General features: G+C 31.7%; 3 protein-coding genes and 1 long non-coding RNA gene across 6 annotated transcripts; 3 read left to right on the top strand and 1 right to left on the bottom strand.

Annotated features, from left to right (window-relative positions):
• Window positions 1-5,454: 5,454 nt before the first annotated feature.
• LOC121215947 (cytochrome P450 86B1) lies at window positions 5,455-8,020 on the top strand. The gene is made up of 2 exons (XM_041090856.1): window positions 5,455-7,063; window positions 7,372-8,020. Exons 1-2 carry the CDS (start codon window positions 5,825-5,827, stop codon window positions 7,774-7,776), a joined length of 1,644 nt encoding a protein of 547 aa, XP_040946790.1. The 5' UTR covers window positions 5,455-5,824; the 3' UTR covers window positions 7,777-8,020.
• A 455-nt stretch (window positions 8,021-8,475) lies between these two features.
• On the top strand, window positions 8,476-10,280 carry LOC107898862 (60S ribosomal protein L44). The gene is made up of 4 exons (XM_016824427.2): window positions 8,476-8,685; window positions 8,975-9,154; window positions 9,922-9,996; window positions 10,090-10,280. Exons 1-4 carry the CDS (start codon window positions 8,683-8,685, stop codon window positions 10,147-10,149), a joined length of 318 nt encoding a protein of 105 aa, XP_016679916.1. The 5' UTR covers window positions 8,476-8,682; the 3' UTR covers window positions 10,150-10,280.
• A 1,675-nt stretch (window positions 10,281-11,955) lies between these two features.
• LOC107898861 (uncharacterized) lies at window positions 11,956-13,003 on the top strand. The gene is made up of 2 exons (XR_001684504.2): window positions 11,956-12,406; window positions 12,681-13,003. It is a non-coding gene; the product is annotated as an uncharacterized lncRNA (long non-coding RNA).
• Window positions 13,004-16,558: 3,555 nt separating this feature from the next.
• LOC121215945 (uncharacterized) lies at window positions 16,559-23,465 on the bottom strand. 3 transcript variants are annotated; one of them, XM_041090853.1, is made up of 14 exons: window positions 23,106-23,465; window positions 22,373-22,746; window positions 21,812-21,889; window positions 21,145-21,302; window positions 20,403-20,478; window positions 19,624-19,691; window positions 19,282-19,540; window positions 18,944-19,063; window positions 18,712-18,818; window positions 18,565-18,618; window positions 18,372-18,455; window positions 17,533-17,696; window positions 17,003-17,152; window positions 16,559-16,899 (listed from the first exon to the last, which is right to left on the bottom strand). In XM_041090853.1, the coding sequence occupies exons 2-13, from the start codon at window positions 22,728-22,730 to the stop codon at window positions 17,005-17,007; spliced, it is 1,674 nt and encodes a 557-aa protein (XP_040946787.1). In that variant the 5' UTR covers window positions 22,731-22,746; window positions 23,106-23,465; the 3' UTR covers window positions 16,559-16,899; window positions 17,003-17,004. The 3 variants fall into 3 exon arrangements, with proteins under 3 accessions (XP_040946787.1, XP_040946788.1, XP_040946789.1); XM_041090854.1 differs by lacking the exon at window positions 18,372-18,455 and having other exon boundaries at window positions 18,508-18,618; XM_041090855.1 differs by lacking the exons at window positions 16,559-16,899; window positions 17,003-17,152 and having other exon boundaries at window positions 17,537-17,696; window positions 18,317-18,455.
• Between the last annotated feature and the right edge of the window lie 369 nt (window positions 23,466-23,834).

The raw sequence follows: 23,834 nt of genomic DNA, 5'->3' as shown, positions 1-23,834 counted from the left end.
TCTTGAAGATTATCATTGCATAAAAGTTAGATATAGTGAACTGAGGTATGGTATTAAAATTCTTGTGACTATAAAATTATTCTCTCGATCTATAATCACTTTTCTTTTTACCAACTGAAGTATCTGAGAGCATTTCAAAGTACTAAAACAGAGGCTCTCGTAATCTTTCTTTATCTTCTAGGCTTCAGTCCTTTCATCAACCCAATAACTATCTTCAACCCATATTCCATATTCCTAAAGTGACTTAAACACATTTCATTTCAAAGTTTTGAACATTATCTTAATGTCATTGAGAGTTGGGGTTGTCTTTTACTTTGCCTTTGATTTTCCTTTCAATTATACAAAAGAAAATCATTTTAACCTTTTTTCTCCTTTTTCTTCGCTTCTTAATTTTTTAATTTGTGTTTTTTTTTGGTTAAATTACTCAAATTTAGATGAAATAGTTAACAATTTTATTGACATGGCATCCAATCCACTCAGCTTCTATGCCACCTCAGTAATTAATTAAAATTTTGTAAAAATTTAAAATATATTTAAAAAATATATAAACACAGATAAATTATAAAGTTTTTTTTTAAATTATCCACCGACTAAATTTTATTTATTTATTTATTTATTTATTTATAAATTATAAGCTTGATAAATCAAGGATTGATTCATTAAAGTAAAAAAAGAAAATCCAAGCTTCGAACTTCAAACTTGAAAAGCTCAAGGGAACTCGATCAGTTAAGCAAAGAACGAGAAGAGGTGCTGGAAATCAACAAGCTTCACAAGAAGCTTCAAGCTAGTAAAATTTCTCAACACTTTTTCTTCTTTTAGCTTCAAATTTCATGATCTGGGTTGATTTATTCGGTCCCTAAGAATAATGGGTTTATTTTAGATTATAATTGAAATATGTTTCTTTTGGCTCTCTGGGTATTTTTTGTTTCACTCAAAAAACTGATTTTTGAAGTGAGTTTGTTCTTGCCTCTCTGGGTATTTATCATGAACAAGTCTGACGGCTAGCACCCCTCATCACTATCTACGACCGCCCTTTACAAATAATCTAACATTTTACCATACCCGAGCCCTTAAATCAAGATCCTAACAACTCTGGGGCGAAGCCAAGAATTATTTTAGGGGGCCGGAACTAAATTACAATTTTTTTGAAAGATAAAAATGTAATTTTACCATGTATTAGTTTATAATTTCATTATTTTCGAAGGGATTGAATGGATTTTTTTTTTCATATTTGAGAGATCAAAGTGAAATTTTACCGTAATTAATTTGTAAATAATATTTATTATTTCTAGAGGGATTGAATTGAAAATTTTCATTTTTAGGGAGGCCAATGCCACTGCTAGCCACCCCAGCATAGCCTCTGCAACAACCCAAACAGAAATCAGAAAGTAGAAATCGAAAAATAAAAATGGAAGAACAAAGAAGCGGAAATTGACAAGAAAAGCAGAGTTCCAGGTATCCTTCTGCAAATCTAGACAATGAGAAGGTGGCCGACGACAAGAGGAGACATATAATACGAAACCGAGTCCATATGACGACGGATGGCAACAGATTGAGGCTGTTGGAGTCGAAATCGTGCTTGGGGTTTCAAAGATTTTGATTTTTCCTAGGAGAAATCTCAATCGCTGGATGTATAGAGGGTGAGGAGAGCTTCATTTTGGTGGTGGTACTAGTCGGGGTGATGTCGGAGACCGTTTTAAACAAAAAAGAAGAAAATGAAAATGATTAATATTTGTTCATTTTTTAAATTTTATTTAGTTTGTATATAAATTTTTAATATTTTTAATGTATTTTTTTAATTTTAAAATAATTTTAATAAATTTTTATTTTAATATTTTTAAAATTTTAATTACTTGCTAACATCACATATATCTATAAATGTCACGTCAGTAAAGTTAATCAAATTTGAGTAGTTTAACAAAGAAAAGTGATTGTATAAAAGTGTAATTTCACCTTATTCTTATCTTTTTTCACTAAAAGAATGAGAAATCAGATTTATTTTCAGTTTTTTTCTTCATGAAAAAATTCAAATATAATTAAAAATGATAAAAATAAGGTCCGTTTAAAAAATAGGTCGGGCCTCAGCTAAGGTATTTTTAGCCCGGCCTGAATTCACTAAAGAATAAAAAAAATCTGCTCTTTTTTTTAATGTTATTTTCTTGTTGTTTTCTCCTTATTTTGCTATCATTTTATTATTATATTGTTACTATTTTGTTGTTAACGTTTGAATATTGTATAAAACTTCTTTTATTGTTAATTTTGTTATTATTTTAAACACATTTGTTAAATTTGTTATTATTTTAGAGGTATTTACTTGTTAAGTTGTATTTATCTTACTATTATTTAAGTCTACATATTTTTTAAAATTTATTTTCAATTTGTTGGGAAATATTTATTTTGATGTTTTTAGTATTTTTGATATATTATATATATTTAAAAATTATATAAAAATAATATAAAAAATTAATACGGGTGGACTGGGTCGGATCCGAATTTTAATATTTTTATCTGGGTCGGACTTCGATAAAATTTTAGGCCAACTTTTCGAGCAGGGTCGAGTCCGGCCTAATAAATAAATCTAAATTTTTAGTTGAACCTAGCCCATAAACACCTCTATAACAGCCCATAAACACCTAAGAAACCAAAGAACTTAAGCAAAGAATTTATGGTTCAAAGAGAAAGATATTTTTCCTTAGACCCAATCAATGCTCATTGGGGTAGTGGACTAGCTTTGTTGGTGTGCTGGTTTGACCGGTGGCCACTTTGTTTGCCCTATAACCTTTTGTTTGGGGTACTTTATAAACAATAGTTGATTTTTTTTTAATATAAGTGAACAATTATATTATAATGAGAGAAAATAAAAAATATTTATAAACACGAAAATCAAGTTTAAAAATTTCATACCGATTCCATACAAATTTAGCACTGAACCAATAGCATGGCACATCCTTCCTACCAAGTAGATTATTCTCTTGTTTATAGTTCATCATGCTAAATGCTTGTGACCTTGTGGGCTTTAGCTTTATTGAGCTATAACCTACATGGTATTGGGCCCTAACCTGCTAGTATATAACATAAAATAGAAAATTTTGACTTAAAGAAAAAGCTAATAAAGTTGACCTTAAAACATAAAGCATATTAAAGCAGAATGCACCTAAAGAATGATATACATGAAATGGGCTCCATTTTACCATAATTAGGCTTTAGATGTGAAGAATCTTCCTTGTGGCTTTTCTTTTCTCTAATTTTGGGCTGAGTTTTTGTTGGAACCCTTTTCAGAGGAAATAAAGTGAACCCAAAATATAACCTATTGACTATGTGTAATTTAATGGCAAGTGATCTCATCTGAAACCAGCTGCACGATTATAGACTCTAGTTTTGGGGAATTTACATCTCTTAGAAAGAGCTATTATTAGACTAAAACAATGGGTTAAAGTTTGAGAAAGACTTAGCCAAATCCATTTTAGTTCCTCAATCAAAAAGCATTGGGGTTTTGAGTTTAGGGATGATCTCCTAATGGGAACACCTCAAATGGAGACCAAAGCAAAAAAGGATACTAGAGTTTGTGATTTGAGATGCTTAAATTAATTTTTAAAAAAATTCATGGAATGGAATGGCAAAAGATGAATTTAAGAGGATTTTAGTTTACCCTATCTTAGGCCGATTGAGTCTTAGCTCGATTAGCATGGATATTGTTGCCAATACAGGAGGATGTGAGTTTGAGTGTGTTGAAACGTATTATCATCCTATTTATGAGTTGGAGAAGAGCTATCAATCGGTTTAGGTATTGTCTCAAAGAGAATAGATATTATAGAACTTATGAGTTTGTTCTTAGATTAGTGGTGAAGATAATAAGGGATAATTCTAGATTCAATCCCTCACATTTTGTTGTTTATATGATTAAGTCTTATGTGAAGAATTTAAAATGTCCAGTTAGGTCCATGCTTCTAATTTATTTATTTATACTAAATTTAGACTAAAATAAGTTACATTTGCTCGGTATAATAAAATGTTACGGCCTTCCTTCATGATGGTGCTTTCTTTTTTTCTTCTTTCCATTGTAAAAATAGTTAATTTCAATTTTAGTCCTTTTATTATACTTAAATTTGAAATTAAATCTTTATACTTTACTTTTTAACATGATTTGGTCTCTATGTTTTTATGACGTTATTGATTAGTCCAAATATTTAATGTTACGTAGTTATATATAATCTGAAAGCAGATTTCTAAATCCGAAAAATAGAAGGGTTAAATTCTTAAAAGTAAAACAAATTTACAAATTATTATTTATAAATGTGACAAATCAGTACAATGCGGAAGTCAATTTCAAAATTAATCCTTTGCACTTATTAACATTAAAATTTAATATTTCGTACTGAAATCATCGTTAGGTGAAACCAAGTTTAGTAACAAATAATTGTACTTAACAAAACCCAATTTAAGCCATAAGGTCTCTAACATTTTCTTAATATTAATGGATTATTTTAAAAATATATTTCATAACAATTTTAATTTTATTTCAAACCCACATATGTGTATTCTTCAATTCTCCCTTGCTAATAGTACATTTGGCTTCAACCTCGTTTATACTTTGAGGTTATGAGCAACTTTTAGGCTGCCTGCCTCCATCACCAGCTTTGGAAATTACTTGCCCCCACTTGTCTCGTGTGATCAAATTAGTTACGAAAATGTGCCTTTTCCTTGAATCATTCCAAACTACTTTGACCTTAATTTTGTGTTTGTCCCATGTATATATCCATGGGCAAATTACATTTTGTTTTTTCTACTAAAAAAATGGGTAAATTATTTTAAGTACGTTAAATAAAAGAGTAAATTAATCATTTCTGTTAAAAACTGGCGTGATTGATGGAATAGCTAGATATTGGCACATGACATGTCACGTGTACCTCGTACCGACGTATACTGACCAATTTTTAACAAAAGGACTAATTTGCTCTTTGATGTAACGTACAAGAACTGACTTATTCATTTATTAAATAAAGGAGACAAAATACAATTTAACTCTTAATACAAAAACTTCCACAACATTTTTACCCATGTACTTGGTATCATGTGTATTACGTGTGGATGATAATGGTTTATGAACACATTCTGAACACACCCAAAATAATGTAAATTAGCAGTTGAAAAAAATAGTGAAAAAAAGATTGACATACAAAAATTGGTTATGGGGTAGGTAGTTTGCCAAGTGGAGTGATAAAAAATTAGGCGTAGGTGGTAAGTAATCATACAAGATTATTGGTGCCACACAAACTAATTTAATTTAATTTCTACCAGTTAAGCTAATCTACAATTCTTAAACAAAATGAATTTAGTCAGCTAGCAATAAAGTAACCTTAAAACCAAAAACAAAACAACAAGAAATTGATAAAAGCAAACAGTTGCACTTAGGTTACCCGTCGCCACCCACTTTCTCATCCCACATCGCCAAACAGAGAGTGTAAATGCCTCTATTCCTACAAACTTAACTTCCACACTCAAAATCAAATGCCCATTTTGCACACATTCTCATCTGTGTTTGCCAATTATTCCTTAATTGAGTGAAATTTCCCCGACAGCCCACAACTTTTATGTCTTGAAACTCTCATTTCTAAGAAATTGAGTTTTAAGGCAGCTAAAGGGTGTAAGCATGTACACGTACAAAAAATCCGCTCACCAAATCGAACCAATTGGGCCAAACCATTCACGCCAAGAAACGCCTTGGCTTATCCCTTATAATGCTTTGCAACTAACACAGTCTCCAATACAAAATTAGTTCATATTCGGTTCCTTGTGTTTCTTTTTTTTTTCTCATCCCTAAAGCATGAACAACGTTACCGCGAATATGAGTTCCGATGAAGGAGTCGTCGGGAACTTTGTTTCCCGGCGGTTGTTTTTCTTACAATATCTCCATGTTTTGGAGTTTGTTGTTGCTGCTTTGGTCTTCGTTGTTATCAATTCGTTGAGGCAAAGACGACATTATGGACTGCCTGTATGGCCATTTCTCGGCATGCTACCGTCGTTGGTGTCCGGTCTTCGGTCCGATTTGTACGAGTGGATTTCGGACATACTTTGTGAACAAAATGGGACGTTCAGGTTCAAAGGTCCATGGTTTAGTAGTCTCAATTGTGTGGTTACGGCTGATCCTAGGAACCTTGAGCATCTTCTTAAGTCCAAATTCTCTGTTTTCCCTAAAGGGCCTTATTTTCGTGATACCGTTCGAGATCTTCTCGGTGACGGGATATTCAACGCCGACGACGAGACGTGGCAACGTCAAAGGAAAACGGCGAGCATCCAGTTCCATTCGGCGAAGTTTCGGCAATTAACGGCCGAGTCAGTGTTGGAACTCGTCCATGCAAGGCTATTGCCCGTGTTGGAAAATGCAGTGAACCAATCAATCTCCATTGATCTTCAAGATGTTCTTTTGAGATTAACGTTCGATAACGTTTGCATGACCGCCTTCGGCGTCGACCCCGGGTGTCTCCGTCTAGGATTACCGGAAATACCGTTCGCCAAAGCGTTCGAAGACGCGACCGAGGCGACGTTGCTGCGGTTTGTCACCCCAACATGCGTATGGAAAACCATGAGATGCCTTGATTTAGGCACTGAAAAGAAGCTGAAAAAGTCAATAAAGGGCGTGGATGAATTCGCTGAAGAAGTTATTAGGACAAGGAAAAAGGAACTGTCATTACAAACCGAAGACAAAAAGCAAAGATCAGATTTGTTAACAGTGTTTATGAGATTGAAAGATGAACAAGGAAAGCCATTTTCCGACAAGTTCCTGCGTGATATTTGTCTTAACTTTATACTTGCCGGAAGAGATACATCTTCAGTGGCGTTGAGCTGGTTTTTCTGGTTGCTTGAAAAGAACCCCGTGGTGGAGCAGAAAATTCTTGCAGAGATATGTAAGATTATTAATGAAAGAGACGATATGAAAAACGGCGCCGATTTGAAGAGTCCATTGATATTTAGACCAGAGGAGATCAAGAAGATGGATTATTTAAAAGCTTCATTATCAGAGGCTCTTAGATTGTACCCTTCTGTCCCTGTGGATCACAAGGAGGTAATTCATTTACTTTTTGTTCAATTTAGTCCAGGTAAAGGGATTCAATTCCAAAATTCCGAAAAGTATATGGACTTGGGGCAAAATTAGACCTTTCATATAAAGGATAGATAATTAGAAAGGGTTTTTGCAAGATTATGGTTCAACTAACCACACAATATGGTTAAGAAGCACATCCTAGGAGGGTGTTGTTAAAAGTTGATGACCTAAGATTTAGGTGAAGACCCTAAGTTTGAAATCTAATCAATTGGTCAACACTTCACGGAACATTTGCTCATTGTGTTTTATTATTTTTTTGCCCTTTTCAGGTTGTTGAAGATGATACATTTCCAGATGGAACATTGCTGAAAAAAGGGACAAAAGTTATTTATGCAATCTATGCAATGGGGAGAATGGAAGCCATATGGGGAAAAGACTGTAGGGAATATAAACCGGAGAGATGGCTACGAGACGGGCGGTACATGAGCGAATCGGCTTACAAATTCACCGCCTTCAACGGCGGTCCACGGCTGTGTTTAGGGAAAGATTTCGCTTATTATCAAATGAAGTTCGTGGCAGCCTCGATCTTGTATCGGTATCGGGTGGAGGTGGTAAAAGGTCATGTGGTTGTACCAAAGCTTGCCTTAACAATGTACATGAAGCATGGGCTTAAAGTGAACTTAATCAAGCGCCATGAATCAGAGCTTCAAGTTTACCTAAAGAACAATGTTTGACGAGATGTCTTGGATTTAAACCTTATGTTAATAGTTATGTTTTCCTTATTTTCATTCACATGGTATTGGACCATATATTGATGAAGTAAGCACAAAAGACAGAAAAGATTTGTATCATTTAGAGTGGCATTTGGATATGTTTAGGATGATAGAATAATGGGTTTTGCTTTCTTTTCTTTTTAATTTGGATGTTTTATCATTTGGCTATTATCGATCTATGTTAATAAAGCTATTGTTTGAATCTTATGCAATGTCTAACCTGTTAGATTTACCCTTTCACTATCATCTTCCAAAATTTTAAAATGTTCTAAATTGAGTATTCAAAGTATTAGTATTGTATCGATCAAGTTTTTGTTAGTCTAACCGTTAATATAGATGTTAAATGCCGGTTTGAATCTAATGAGAAGTACATTAAAAATATGTTGACCAAGTTATAGAGACGCATGATAAATAAATTGGATCTAACGTGTTAAAATAATATCAATAAAATTTGGGTTAACTACTATTTTTTTAACGCATCAAATTCAAGTTGTTCATAATTTAATCTATGCATTTTAAATATGTTCTATGCCAGATTTGATCTACCATGTCCAAGTTAAAGAGTAGATGAATGGAAGTACTTAATTGATACGATACTGACAATTCAATTAAAATGTTTGAACTTCGTATAAAATAATGGAGAGAGACAAAAAAAAAGGAGGAAAATGGGCCGTGGAAGGAGGTTTAGGGTTGGATATGGCGATGATCCATTTTTAAGCTTAAAAACCCGCCCAATCGAAAACCCAAAAGCCGAGAAAGCTACTAAAAACCCTAGAGTCGATAATTACTGGTAGCATCTTTGTTAGATTGTTGGAGTGGCCGCCTCCTAGTTTACAGTTCTCAGGTTCTCTCGATTCAGCCGTAGCCATGGTATCTCTTTCTCTTCTTTGTTTGGTTTCATTCATCCATTTTGGGTCCTTTTTTTCCCCCTAAAAAATGTTTGTGAAATGGAAATAATCAATCGAATAAGTTGTTAAGATTGCGGGATTCATTGTTCGGAACTGGGATTGTTGATTTGGGGATACTTTTTTTCTTTTTCCATAAATTTATGGTGAAATTGCTGTGGTTGAATTTTAATCTAGGTATTCATTTGAGGAAATGGTGCTAAAATTTGGTATTTTTTTATTATGTTTTGGCTGTAATTGTGTTGGTGTTGCAGGTGAACGTACCTAAGACCAAGAAGACTTATTGCAAGAGCAAGGAGTGCAGGAAGCACACATTGCACAAGGTTACACAGTATAAGAAGGGTAAGGATAGTTTGGCTGCTCAAGGGAAACGCCGTTATGATCGCAAACAATCCGGTTATGGTGGTCAGACCAAACCAGTGTTCCACAAGAAGGTAACTTTTTTAACCCTTGGATGAATACGAGTTATATGTCAAAAGCATTAAGAATCCTGTCCTGTATGATACTAGTTTGTAATGGATCTTTTAACCTTCGATGAATATGAGTTATACGTTGAAAACATTAAGAATCATGTCCTGTATGATACTAGTTTGTAATGGATCTTTTAACCCTTGGATGAATATGAGTTATACGATGAAATCATTAAGAATCCTTACCTGTATGATACTATTTTGTAATGGATCTTTTAACCCTTGGATGAATACAAGTTATATGTCGAAAAACATTAAGAATCCTGACCTGTATGATACTAGCTCGTAATGGATCTTTTAACCCTCGGATGAATGCTAGTTATATGTCAAAAACATTAACAATCCCGTCTTGTATGATACTAGTTTGTAATGCTTCTTTTAATCCTTGAATGAATATATGTCGAAGAAAGTCAAGAATTCTGTCCTGTATGATACTTGTTTGTAATGGATGTTTAGTTAATTATTTTGTCATTTTGATTATTGCTATCCTATGTAACCTGGTCTAAGAGGGGTAAGACTTGAGAGTAGGATTATATCAGTATGTGTCTGATGTGAGTATGTTAATCTTTTTAATTATTTCTGTAATTATGAGTTATCATACTCTAGGCTTATGTTCCAATATGTGATAGATAAGTTGCTAGACACGGGTATTTTAAGAAAATGAAGAGTTAAGTCTAAGCTAACATGGTTGCTATTTCTTGGGACTCAAAACATTTGTATTATGTATTTAGGCAAAAACCACCAAGAAGATTGTGCTGAGGCTGCAATGCCAGGGTTGCAAGCATGTGTCGCAGCATCCGATCAAGGTTGGTGCACGAATACTACTGTGTTTTTTTGTTTTGTGATGCTGTATGTAATTCATGAGCTAAGAAAATATTTTGGTGGGTTGATTTTTGCAGAGGTGCAAGCACTTTGAGATTGGTGGAGACAAGAAAGGGAAGGGAACATCTCTTTTCTAAATGTTGTGTTCTTGTTCTTGTGTTTTTGTTGGTTTTGAGTTCAATGCTAGTATGGAATTTTTGTCCAAGTTTTGATTTTTAATTTTCTCATGTTATAAAAACATTAATGTGAAATTCACATTTTATTGTTATGTTTCTAGTGTTTTTATCTTATTATTTTAAATTCACATCCTTAAAATGAATGATATATCTAATCCATGTTTGAAAATTACGTATTTAGAATTTAAAAACACAACATAATATAAATAACGAAACGTATGATTTGAAATTATAATAAATGAAAAAAAAGATTAATCTATAAGTAAGATAAAATTTAGACACATAAATATACCAAATTAAAAGTACTACATGAATGTACATTATTAATATTTTATCGTTGTCGAAACCATTTTTTGAAAACAAAAAAAATTTTAGTTGTTGACTTTTTTTAAAAAAAAACAAAACTGGAGTCGTCACCGATCCCTTATTAAGGTGTGATCGGCCCACCTTAAAAATAATTTTGGTCTGCGAAATTTGAGAAAACAGGTTCAGGAGTCAGTTACGCACGAGAAAGGATTAGCATCCTTGTAACGCCCAAAATTGGTACCAAATTGATTTTTTAAATACCTTGGTGTCGAAAATTTGAAAAGATTTTAAAAGGAAGCTTTTTATTTCATGAATGGATAATAAGACAATCCTTATTCCAAAGAAATAAAACATCACACCCAGTAAGTTAGGGCACAATGTTTTTAAATCTTCAAAATATCCGAATATTGCCTTTTGTTTTTGAAAATTCTTATTTCGAGAAGAAAATGTCATGACCAGTAAGTTAGGACCCAACATTCTGAATTCCCGAGAATAAGCTTTTATTTAAAATTTGTAAATTTGTTGCAAAACAAATACTTGGCTTCCTAAATTCATCGAAAAATAATCGCGATCCAGTAAGTTAGGACACAATCTTTCACGAGAATCATGAATGCCAAATATTTTGGAATTTATAAAATAGGATGATTTAAATACTTTGAGAAAATCAAAATAGATATTTTTAAAAGAGATGCTAAAAAGGGTTAGGGCATAACATGAAACAAATACTCTAGTTTAAGACAAATATGAATAAATATTTACAAGTATATATACAAGTACATTATATAATTAAATTTACAAATATGTGTTAAACGTATACAAAGATACACATAAAAGATGAAATGGGATATATCAATCAAAATATGATAAAAATGCATGTATGTGTTTGGAAACCGTGAAAATAAAATAAACATAAAAGCATGTACATGTGTATATATTTACAGAATAAAAAATGTATATGTGAAAGTCGTGAAGATAACAAATATCAAAATACGCATATGTATATATATTTACAAAGAAGAGTATAAGTATATCGTAAAAAAAACAAAATAAAAAAACATATGTACATAAATATTAAAAACAAAGAAAAACTATAAAAGTTTTATTTATCTATGCGAAAGTAAGAAAATAAAAATAAAAAAAATGTATAAAATATATAGGTATATTATATACTTTTAAAAAAAGTGCATATATGTATATATTATATAAAAGCCATGCGTATGCACATGTATTATAAAAGCAATGCATTTAAATAAATATACAGTATATACATATTTATAAAAGTAAAAAAGGTTTTTTAAATTAAAAAGAAAAAAATGTTTGTATATACACGAAAATAATAATTACAATATTAAAAATAATAAATAATAATAAAAAACAAGTATAATATAATAATAATTAATTAATTAAATAGAAAAATAGTTCAAAAAAATGGATTAAATTGGACAAAGGACGAAAAACAAATTTGAAAAAAAAACAAAAAAAAGAACCACTTTGAATGCGCAGGAAACAAGGGAGGACCAAAAGGAAAATTATTCCCGCCTTCCCAAAATGCTGCGCAGTGATGGGCCAAATTGAAGCAAAATTAAAATCTGCGAACCAATTTTTTAAAAAAAAAAACAGGATTTAACTGAAACGCGTTGCAGAAGGGAGAGGCCAATTGCGCAAATTCCCCATTGAAGCCAAACGCGCGGATCCTCCCCTTCGGGTCGGGTCACCGCGCGGGTTGCACTTGGCTAAAACGGCGCCGTTTTCAAATCAGTATTTAAATGAAAAATAATTCAAAAAAACATTTTCATCATAAAAACAGTAAAAAAAAACTGATGCCTCTCTTTTTGCTCTGCTAGGGTTTGGAACCCTAGCGTCCTTGCGCCGCCTCTCATGCGATCCGGCCTCGATTCCGACCCCAACTCAGGTAAGTTTTCTTTCCTTTGTTACTTTTTTTTAAAAAAAAATCAAAACAAATGAAATAAAAAGAATAATAAAACGAAAAAATTTCACCTTGAATCAAAAACAATCTGTATTCAGTGCTTTTTTCTATTTCTTGCGTATTTTCTCCGTTCATCAATCGTCCCTTTTACAGATTTAAAAGGGCCTTTTATAGGCCGAAAAGAAAATAAATCGAGGGAAAAAAAAACAATATTGCTTGCTGTTTTTTTCTCTTTGGACTCCTTGAGTCCGTTTTTCAGGTGTTCGTGGAGAGTTTGGCGCGCGTGGAGGCCGAAACGTGTGGCGATCGGGCGTTGGGCGCGGCGTGGGTGCTGTTGCGGCGCTGAGGCAGATGCGGCTAGGGTTTTCCTCTTTTGTTTTTTTTGTGTTTTGGGCTGATGTCTGTGCTGGGCTTAGGTTAGTTTTGTTATTGGGCCATTTATTTGTTGGGCCTTAGACGAGTTTAGGCCTACTATTAAAAAACTGAAATTGCCTGCTTTGTTTTTTGTTTGGGCCCAGGCAATTTGGGCTTGTACAGTCGTTTTTATCATAATAAAAAATTAAGTTTTAGTTGAGTGTTAAATTTAATGATTTATTATTGCAATTATTATAGGTTCAAAGATCACCTTATACATAATTTCTATTGTTTTTTAAATAAAAAAATTTAAAATATCTTGAATGATATAATTTATTTTAAATAGGAAATAACATCAAGGTAATTTTTCTTAAGTGATTTGATATTTAATTGACTCGAAACATTAATTCAATAAAAAAATTTAAATAATAATATGGATGATACAAAATTTATTTGGTTTTAGAAAGTTCACGTAAGAACTTACACATACACTCAATTAGATTTAAGGTGACGTTTGATAAATTAATGTGATTAAATATTTAGATAATTTGATGAATGTAAATTTTAAATTATGAAAAAAATTATTTTTTAAAATTATTTTATTTTTATTTAAACAAAATTAAATAAATCTTAAGGGTTAATATGTAGTTTGCTCCTTGAATTTGTCTAAAAATACTTAGTTGGTACATGAACTTTTTTTGGACCTAGTTGGTATATGAATTTGTATTTTCTTACTCAAGTTGATACCTCTGCACTAACACCGTTATTTTGTGTTGACAAGGTATTGATAGTCAATTCGGTTGTGACACATGGCAATATCTCAGTATGCCACGTGACAGACATAAATTTTAAAAAAAACTTTAGAATACATAAATTAATAAAAAAAAGGTATAAATTTTTTCTACATCAAGAATGAACATGAACAAATGATTGTCTAAATACATTTGAATTTGAATACACATATGTCTAGATTAGTTCTAAATGTGCTTTTTAGTAAGTTTAGTTACATTATTATTGTTTTGAAATTAAATATATATATAAATTCATAAAAATACAAAAAAAAAACCTTTTACATCAAGAATGATAAATTCAAATGCATTTTCATTATAGATATACTTTTTAGTGTTATATATAATTACAACTTTATAAAATTTTAGTTCATTTATATATGTTTATAAATTTTTAATTTTTTATTTAATGTTTATTATACATTATAAATTTATACATAATTTTCAGAACATTATAGGCTCTCACACTATATATATTTAATTGTATATATTTTTATATATTTCTAAAGTAATAACAATTAAACTTACTAAAAAATACATCTAGAATGAAGCTGGACAAATAACTATTCAGATTCAGATATATTTGGACAACTATTCATCCATGTTCGTTTTTTTTATTAAAAAGAATTATACTTTTTTAACTAATTTATATTTTTTTTAAATTAAATTTTTTTATTTATGTCTGCTTCATAACATACAAATTAGAGGCTGCCGTATGCTACTACCGAATTAACTATTATACCATATTAATATAAACTAATGATGTTGGTACAAAGATAGCAATTTAGATAATAAAATATAAATTCAACTAAATAATTAAATCTTTGTTGCATGTTAGTAGGGTTACCACTTGCACCATGTGCCTATTCAATTAAAACGTACCAAGTCACCACCGACCCAGTCTATTTATTTAAATTATTTATTAATTACAAAAATATTTTTGTGTTTGATTTAAATAGTTAATGTCTTTCGGGAAATTGGATTAAGATTTTAAATAATATTTATAATAATTATGTTAAATAAAAATATAATGATTAAATAATTATATTTAGACCCAACAATTAAATCATTATAATAAATTATATGAAATATTTTATAGATTGAGATATTAACACAAATATAATATATATATATATATCAAGATGTTAAAATCAATATAAAATAAATTATTAACATGTAATATTTTTGCATAAACTAATAATATTTTGAACACATAATATAACATAAAAGAGACGAACCGTAACATAATTATAACTGTTGTGTCTAATGTACATAAAATCAATGGAACAAAATAGTTCATATCATAACTTAGTTTAATTTAACATTACAAAAAGTTATTCAAATTTCATTAATCAAATAATAATTTTGGATGCAATCAATGTTAGTATATATCAGTTACACATTAACTTAAATTTAATTGCAACATGATAGGTGAATTTTGACTTGTACATAAAATTTTAATTCCGATTCAATTATAAACATATTAAAAAATAAATAAATTTAATTATTCTAAATAAAATTATTTTTATATGCAAAAAAGTAAACCTCATGCTGGGTTAATAAAAATGTTTTTATATGTAAAAAAGTAAAACTAAATTGATATATGACCCTTAATTATAATGAATGTTTTGTTTTCAATTTATACAAATAATCTTCCTAATTTACCCAACCTTTTAGTTTAATGACATTGCATTTAGGGGTGTTAAAACGGTTAACCGTTTGGTTAACCAAACCGAACTAGTATTAACCGAACTAATCGATTTTTTTAATCCTTTAATAGTTAACCGAACCAAAATATTTCGATTAGTTAGATTGGTTAACCGAAATTTATATGTTTTTTTTGTTAAAACAAGTATAAAAATAATAATTTGATAATGTTAATTTGACCGAATTATCCGAATTAAAACTACATATAATTTGTATTATTAATTATTAAGTTTGGTTAAGTCAGTTAATTCGGTTAATTACTTGATTTCAAACTGAATTAACTGATAACTGAATTCTCAGAAAATCATTAACGGACCTCCAAACAAATTAGATCAGTTAATCAACCAATTAACAAAATTAAATCGATTCGATTAATTCGATTTTAACCAAAATTTGAACACCCCTAATTATATCCTCTAAAAGTTAAATTCAAAAATTACATTAGTTCTGGGGATTAACTTTAAGTATAGATATCAACAAAAGCTTTAAATTGTAAATATTGTTTTTATAATTTTTGGATTTAATTCATTTAAATTCTTCCTTTACTTTTTCTTTGAATGGTTTTTTTTTTCTTTCTTTTTTTTTTATTTTATAACTTTTTCTGTGAACTCCATTTGATAATTAAACATGATTATGAATTTAATTCTACTCTCTCTCTTCTTCTTCTTCTTCTTCTTTTTTTTCTGTAAGTAGTCCTCAACCTTTTATTTTTTATTTTTTTTGTCAAATTGAACAGTTTTTTTAAGAACAAATTTTATTGCAATTTGATAAAACTAATAGAAATGCTAATGTGACGGTGTGGTGAGTTCCAAGTGTATTTTGTAAAAATACATAAAAATTGATTTCTCTAATCTTCGAATTGCTCATTCAATCCTTCATGTAAAACTTTCATGAACTCTAATTAAAACATGATGATGTGAAATTTTTTTTTTAATACTTTACGTGTCATTATTTAACTATTATGTTGTTGTAGACATTGGCATATTCATTTGATAAAAAGCCACATAACAGGACAGCAAAACATTGATATGGAAAACACAAAAATCGCATCATTATTTTAAAAAGGAATTAACATAAAAGGTTTAAAGCAAAAAGAAATAAGCTAAACTGAGAAAAGCTGTAAAGATTTAGGGCTAATTTTTAAACGGAGTTATCCAAAAGTCTGAAAATGAGGAATTCAAAAAGTAGATGAACCAATTTTTGACAAGACAATAGTACAGGGACTAAATCAGTATAAATAGATAAAAGAACAAGACTAAACTTAGAATTTAACCCAACAAAAACGATATCAAACCACATTTTTGTTAACCAACTTTATTCCATTAGCAATGCTAAACTTGAATCTAAATAAAATATTCCTCCAAAACAGATTTACGTTTTTCTCATCTGCTTCCCAACAGTAGAAGACTGAAACAAATGCAATTTCCAGGAACAAAAGCTGAATATCAACATGTTATATTACAAATCTGGGATTAAAAATCACAAACTGAGTTTAAAACTTCTAGACAAAGTCCCCTATTCAAACAGTTCCAAACTGTTGGCCATTATCATGTAAGATTCTTGTTGCAATGGTAAGTGGAGCTTGAGACTGCTCGGTTAAAAATAATTCCCCACCCACGATCAACGGTACTAACGAAATAAGCGATTTGAGATATCCGGTTACTATTTCATAGATCCAAGAAAGATATCTTATTACAGAAATGAAGTCACTAACAGAGTCGAAACAAGTTACCTTCAACTGCGAGTCCACAAGGGCTCTAAGGAGAAAGGTTTATCACTCCGTGTGTGGGCACCTGGAGTTCCGGGTGGAGGTGCGTGCACTGTTATAGGAAGAACCCACTCACATTTGTCTCTGCCTTCTACGAAAAGAGGATGTTCGTATCTGAATTCAGAATTAAGGAGAAGAATTATATTTGGCAACAGCTAGGGCAGAGATATTCTAAATTTCAATACAACTTCTGAGTCCAAGTGCAAATTCTAACGAATGACGGTCTCAGATTTAGATAATAAATTGTTAGTAGAATTCTATTGTTTCAGCGGTTATGATAAAAATTTCTGAAAATTGTTATCTAAATCTGAGACAAGGCTAATACTTTGTCAGAGTATCATCAATAGATATGAAAAGAATTTGCTGCCACAGTTGAGGGGTATTACCAGCATATGCATATACTTACAAGCATACGACCAATTGATAATCTTTGACCATTAGTGATAAACTCTTTTGATAAGCTAGAACTTTATTGCAGTAACACATGGTCTCACCTTGTCCAGTCTACATTCTTTGGAGTAGTAAAGAATTCAAATCTTAGAACCCACTGCACCGAGACATGAGGAGTGGAAAATGACATGGGACCATCCATGGGGACAGAAAAGAGAAAACCTGTCTGTACCAAATCAGCAACAACCTCATGATGATCACTCTGAACCTACAAGAAAAATCAATAAACAGGATTTACTATAGCACTCTAAATATGCAGGGGGAAAAAATAGGTTTCTTATCTTGAGTCATAGGGTTACAAAAAAGCATCACAGAAGGAACAGTTTGAAACTTCTAAAAGCCTGATACAGATGGTGTATTCTATGCAATGCTCGTACCTGGACAAAAGCAATGCTTATTGAAATAGAATAATGACTAACAATAAAAGAAGCATAATTTGAAAAATCATTATTTTACTCCCAAATTCATTTTTTTGTTTATTTTTACTAAAAACTGGTTTTATTAGAATCATGAAAAGGGTTTAATCAATGTGTTTTTCTTAAGTATAAAAGAGCAAAAACTATAAGGAAAGTGAAAGCTTTTGGGATAATTAACACTATAGCACTATCTAAGAAAATAAAAAAAAAAACCCTACACCAGAAATGAGACAAAAAAAGGATTTTAGCAATACGAAACTTCTTAACAAACAAAAAAGCATTTGCAAATGTGTCACTTTCCAAGCATACAAGTACATGAATGTGTGAGAAAGAGTAAGTTCTTACAGGTTTCATTAATATCAAAACAGACCAAGCATTAATTGAGTTCAATAAAAAAAAGTTAATATTCTACTTCATGAATCCACCAAAGCAATTCGCTGTAGAATTAAAATTTTTGAAAGGCACACCCTGGTAATTGTTGGGGAATTCCTCCTAGAAGGATGAACAAAACGCCGACTTATAGTCTCAGAAGTTTCAAGCGTGACTGAAACCTACAAGATGGAAACTACTCCAGTAAATTACAAGATTAATCATTCAACTGACCATGGTTTCTTCACTTGTTTGGTTCAGTAGTTTCTCAATGGTAATAATCTGCATTACCTCAAGGCATCTTCTAGCTCCTTCTTCATGGAAGAAAGTAAGAGTCCCACCTATCTGTTATTGAAACAAATAAATATAAGAACAGGAAAATAAATGAGTGCAAATTCACGCAAGGAGACAGAAGCTACAGCCTAAAACTGATTTTACCATATCACTGAAGTAATAAGTGGACTCAGAGTTCTTAGGAGAGAATCTTAGCAGAACTTGATCATCCATCCTGATATTATAAGACCTTCCTCGAATAAAGCCTTCTGCTGCAGAAAATGTTTGTAGCAAATAAGTTTACCAGGATCCACATATGAGACAGCTCAAGCTAGATTCATGCTTCATTAGCAACAACCAAAACATAAAAAAGGGGGCAGAAAATCTGGTGCTTTACATGCTAAAGGTTCAGTAGCTCCCGGGCTAGGTGCAGAAGATACTCCTGTTATATCATTTGCAGCTAGTGATTTTGTAGAAGTCTGCTGCTGACTTGGAGATAGAAGTGCAGTTGACACGTCTGCATGAAGAACATCTATTTCAAAAGGCATTCTAAGCACCAGAAGAAATTACTAATTTGAATCAAATGGTAGAAGGTAATTCCGCAGGTCAGTTGAAACTTAAAAGTTACCACAACAATCTAACAGAAGGCAAAAGCATGCAAGTATAATGACAAAAGGAGAGGAAACAAGTTCAGAACAAATAGTGACTCTACATAATCAAATATAACTTAATTACCAGCACTAGAATCATGCAAGACCTCTGCTACTGATAATCGTGGAAGCCCTACATTTGAAGATAAACTCAAACGGTCTCCATCATAATAAGGACCATCTCTAAATGAAGACCTGGCTGCTGACGATTGCAACGATAGGGAACTTCCAAGGGTTCTATTAAGATTTTCCTTTGAAAGATTAAAGGATGAAACAGAAGATATTTCATCCCTTGAGCTCTCATATCCTTCCTCAATACTGTCATACAGGTCATTGACTCTAGCCTGTAACAAATATCAATTTTCTCATTCAACTAAAACAGCAAGTCAAAAGCTTTAGCAGTTAGCAGCATTACTAACAGCCTTACCCATTCTGAATCTCCATCCATCTCTTTCCAGTATATATCTGTTTGAATGGTTGTAGCAGGAACAATACCTGAATCATCAATAAAGAAAACATAGTCATCATGCCATATTTTGATATGCAGAATCACAGGCAGTTATTTACCGACTCCCATTGCAAACTCAAATTCAAAGAGTAAAAACCATGAAACCTTCAATCATGCTACAAAATTTATGTCATTGTAACTTCAACTTATTCAACTTCTTCCTTAAAACAGTCCAAGCAAATCATTAACCAGACTCTTCATTTTCCCAAGGTCCTCAAGCCTTATACCTGTGTCTGATGCAGACATTGACATGGGTATGGGGTGTGAACCTCAAAAATAAATAAAACTTGGCTAAAAATTGAGCATACCCGTTTAGGGCACATACCCATATCCAACACTCACCCAAAGTCCGGGTAACATAGCATTCAAGAATAAAATGTTTAGCACACTAAAGTCAGATCTACGACAGGCGAATAACATAGCATCACTGGATAAAGAATCTAGGCTCTAGCAATGATAAGAAGATATCCACCCTTGCTTAAGATACAAGTTCTTACATAACTGTGTCTTCCTGCTTTATTGCTCAAGCTATTACATTTACATCCTAAAACTTAGTGAAAATTCTTCACTGCAAAAACATAAATCATCTTATAAAGGGAAAAAGTTACTACGAATTTATTTCACCAAATTTAATAATTAGAAAAGAGATAGAGAGGAAATAGTAAAAAGATGGTAAACTTCAAATAGTAGCAACTTACCATCACTTTGACCATCTTCCATCACCAAACCATTCCCTTTCTGAGTTACCCATACTTGCAAAGGAACACGAGCCTCCTGTTTGGGTTTAAAGTTTATAAATTTCATCAATATCTTAACTCTTTGACAGTATATGCAGTTTGGTGAACAGGACTAGGACACTGACAAGTTCTATCCAAGAATGCACACCTGTGAATGAGGACAAATGCAAAGAAACACATGCATAGATGTGCCAAAATGTTCATATAAGCATAACTATGGATTTACAAATTCAATGATAAGCCAGATATAACAGGACAAAATGGTAAATTATCTTCTATATTACGGGCAAGTGCACAAATGACGTACCAAACATCATAAGCCTGGGTATAATAACAACTGGATGACTGAAGAGAATTCAAATTTAGAAAACGTCAAAAAACTTTAGAGAAAAAAGGATTCCGGACAGGACTTTAGCCCTAACTCCTCAAACAGTAACTTTGGACTAGTATCAACATTAACACAAGTGTAAAAATAGCCATCGGCTCGACTGCCCTTCTCACCTATGAACCAATAAAAAACTTATATTGCCATTTTCTAACACACACCACCTAAACCTTAGTCACCTAAAATTTAACACATTTCCTATTTTCAGAAGCACTATCCCTATCAGCAAGTCAAACATGTCTAATTCTGAAAGAAGAGAACAGAAGATGATTTTGGGATCCTCAATGAAAAAACTAGGAAGATTTAAGTAAAACCAACCACTTCAGTAAGATCTTTTACTGAATCCTTGCTGGAGTGACCATTTTCCAGTATCAGCCATCGAACAGACAGAGCACTCTTTATATAATATATATAACGAATTGTAGAACCCTTGTAAGATGGAGGTATAATGCTAGGAAGCACAGCCCGTACCACATCTGCAGTTAGTGTCAAAAGTCAGTTACAAAAATGAATCTTGTTGAATCAGACTAATGAAAGAGTAATATGGTGGAAAGCTGCAACATTTAACAATAGCAAGAGTTAACAAAATACTATTTGCCAAAAAACATAAGAATCAAAACATTGCATGACTGGATGCCCGCAGCCACACAATCAGCTATGGTGACAGTTATCAGTAATATAATTTAGCTTTCATCTTCAAAATCACATGTGCGCATAATTTGTCTCCTTTGCTGATAATATACTTAGCATTTGTACTTTCTTCCTTCTGCTTTTTCTCTTATGACAAAATTCATCCTCCTAGTTTTTTATTTTCTCTTTAACAAGTTAGGTTTTGACCAAATCATGATGGCATGTGGTCATTAAGACAACATGGCCTGTATGAAGAAACACTCATTAATAGCATAATTACATATTGCGATGAAAAAGCTTTACACAAGCACTTGCATATACATCAAATTTAGACAAAGGCAGGAAATGGACGAACAAGTTTTTGCAGAGCCAGAAGGCACGATCTGATTTGAAATCATTGATGGTGTTGAACAGTCCAGAAAAACATGTTCACCTGAAAAAGATTGAGAATAATAATATAAATAATAAATAAATATACAAAAGATAAAAATCAAACTAAAAAGAAAAGAGTATAAGGTCATTGCTACAATATGATCTTTTCTTTCTGATATCAATTTCAGTTCTATTCATATCCTGGTAAAAAGAAAGCCAATGGATAATTCAGTTTATCTAAATTTTCTGAGATGGAGATCAAATTGCCTAAAATCAGCAGCTAACGTAAATGCTAAAAGTTAAGAAAATGAAACATATTAGAAATCTAGACAAACTCCTTTATACTTATCTGAATTCATTGTCCTAGTGGAAACATAAGTACTTTGATCTATTTAATATGCAATACAATGTAAAACATAAATTTACTTGCATTACTCACTTCATTTTACCATCCAATAAAAATATAATTGAAAATCACGAAATTGATGAACTAAATAAACAATGAATATATATATAGTTCAACACATATATGCGGTAAACAAACCTCTCCTTTGTTTTGTTCCAGCCGCTGGTTTTTGAGTGGCATACCATTGAGTGTCCAACTTCTCGATCCCTTTGATTTCGAAGCCAAGCTTTTCAATCAAAAGCGAAGGTACAATGGCACCAGTATTGCCACTTGTAAAGGGATTGCAGATCTCAATTGTAACATAAACAGAATCTCCAGGTCTATACACATCTCTATCTGTCTGCAGTTTTAGGGTCGGATTCAATTCTTTCAATTCCTTTTTATCGCCTTCAACAGAATTGCCAACTTTATTTGATCCCCCACCTCCAAAGAAAGAAAACCTAGATGCCAACATTGCCTCTAAACTGTTTTCATTTATTTTTTTTATGAAATTCATTAACAAAGTAATTAGCCTGCAAAATGCATAGAACATAAGAAATTAGAAATTACTGTGCCGAGCAGACGAACTCCGTAACAAAGAGAAACAACAATCTAAGACCCAAAAGCAACTAATTTGCTACTTTGTTTGGCGTACAAATTTTAAGAAAGGCAAATGAAATTGTTTCCCGTTCCATTTTATCGGGAACAGAACAGAAACTAAATAACTCTGCAAATGTAATGAGAAGAATTCCAGAATAAAACAAACTATGACTGATATACAGAGAGGTCCATTTTAAAGATCCGATCAGGAACAAGACTTAGATCGCATTGAAATTGAGATCGCTTTGAAAAGAAACCGGATATGGTAAGATAACGAACGGATCAAACATACCTGATAGAATTACGATGAAATGAATTGAAAAAAAATGGAGCTCTAAGCTTAATCTCTAATCACCCAGGCCACATTTGAAACCCTAATTCCCTTGCTGTTTGGTTGGTGAAATAAAATGGAAGTAAAAAGCCTTCTTCAATTGAAATCCACTTGACTGATTACTTATCAGAGGCCATAGAAGTAGTAGCACTGCATGAATCTAACTTTGGCTAAAATCTCCAAAGAGCTCTTAGATTTTTTTTCCTTTTTTCTTTCCAATAAGCCCTTTTTTTAGGGACTAAATAAACTCTATCATCTCTTGTTATCTTTGTTTAATTAATTTCTATTTTCATTAAAATTACAAAATTATTAGAAAATTTAAATTTAGATGTTACGTTTTTGTTTTTCCAATATATCAATTGAAAAATAAAATTAACAAATAACAATGTTTTCTGAATCAGAGAACCGGTTTCCAATTAAATCACCGGTCCAACCGGAGCATAGATTAAAAAAGAAAATTTTGAAAAAAATTATTAAAAAAAATTAAATCATCAATTGTACATTACAAATTCAATTAAAAATTAAAACATTAACTGCATTAACATCAAGTCATTAACAAATAACAACAACAATAAAAAATTGCTTTTGTTCAAGAGAGGGAGAGAGAAACAGCTGGATTTGACCTTGAAGGCGATGAATGCGGCTTGACATGGTGGCCAACGACAACACAAACACAATAATGAAGGTCTA

The sequence above is a fragment of the Gossypium hirsutum genome, chromosome D04, assembly GCF_007990345.1.
Source record: "Gossypium hirsutum isolate 1008001.06 chromosome D04, Gossypium_hirsutum_v2.1, whole genome shotgun sequence".
In the NCBI taxonomy this organism is placed as follows: Eukaryota; Viridiplantae; Streptophyta; class Magnoliopsida; order Malvales; family Malvaceae; genus Gossypium; species Gossypium hirsutum.
Note: the sequence above shows the minus strand (reverse complement) of the source record. Positions and strands in the feature narration are given on the sequence as shown.

Coding starts and splice junctions, on each gene's coding strand:
- LOC121215947 (XM_041090856.1), top strand. CDS start 5,825: ATGAACAACGTTACCGCGAATATGAGTTCCGATGAAGGAGTCGTCGGG. Junction 7,064..7,371: donor TCCCTGTGGATCACAAGGAG/GTAATTCATTTA, acceptor TGCCCTTTTCAG/GTTGTTGAAGATGATACATT.
- LOC107898862 (XM_016824427.2), top strand. Junction 9,155..9,921: donor AACCAGTGTTCCACAAGAAG/GTAACTTTTTTA, acceptor TTATGTATTTAG/GCAAAAACCACCAAGAAGAT. Junction 9,997..10,089: donor TGTCGCAGCATCCGATCAAG/GTTGGTGCACGA, acceptor TGATTTTTGCAG/AGGTGCAAGCACTTTGAGAT.
- LOC121215945 (XM_041090853.1), bottom strand. CDS start 22,730: ATGAATTTCATAAAAAAAATAAATGAAAACAGTTTAGAGGCAATGTTG. Junction 19,541..19,623: donor TGGATGGAGATTCAGAATGG/GTAAGGCTGTTA, acceptor TATTTGTTACAG/GCTAGAGTCAATGACCTGTA. Junction 18,456..18,564: donor GAGCTAGAAGATGCCTTGAG/GTAATGCAGATT, acceptor TCCATCTTGTAG/GTTTCAGTCACGCTTGAAAC.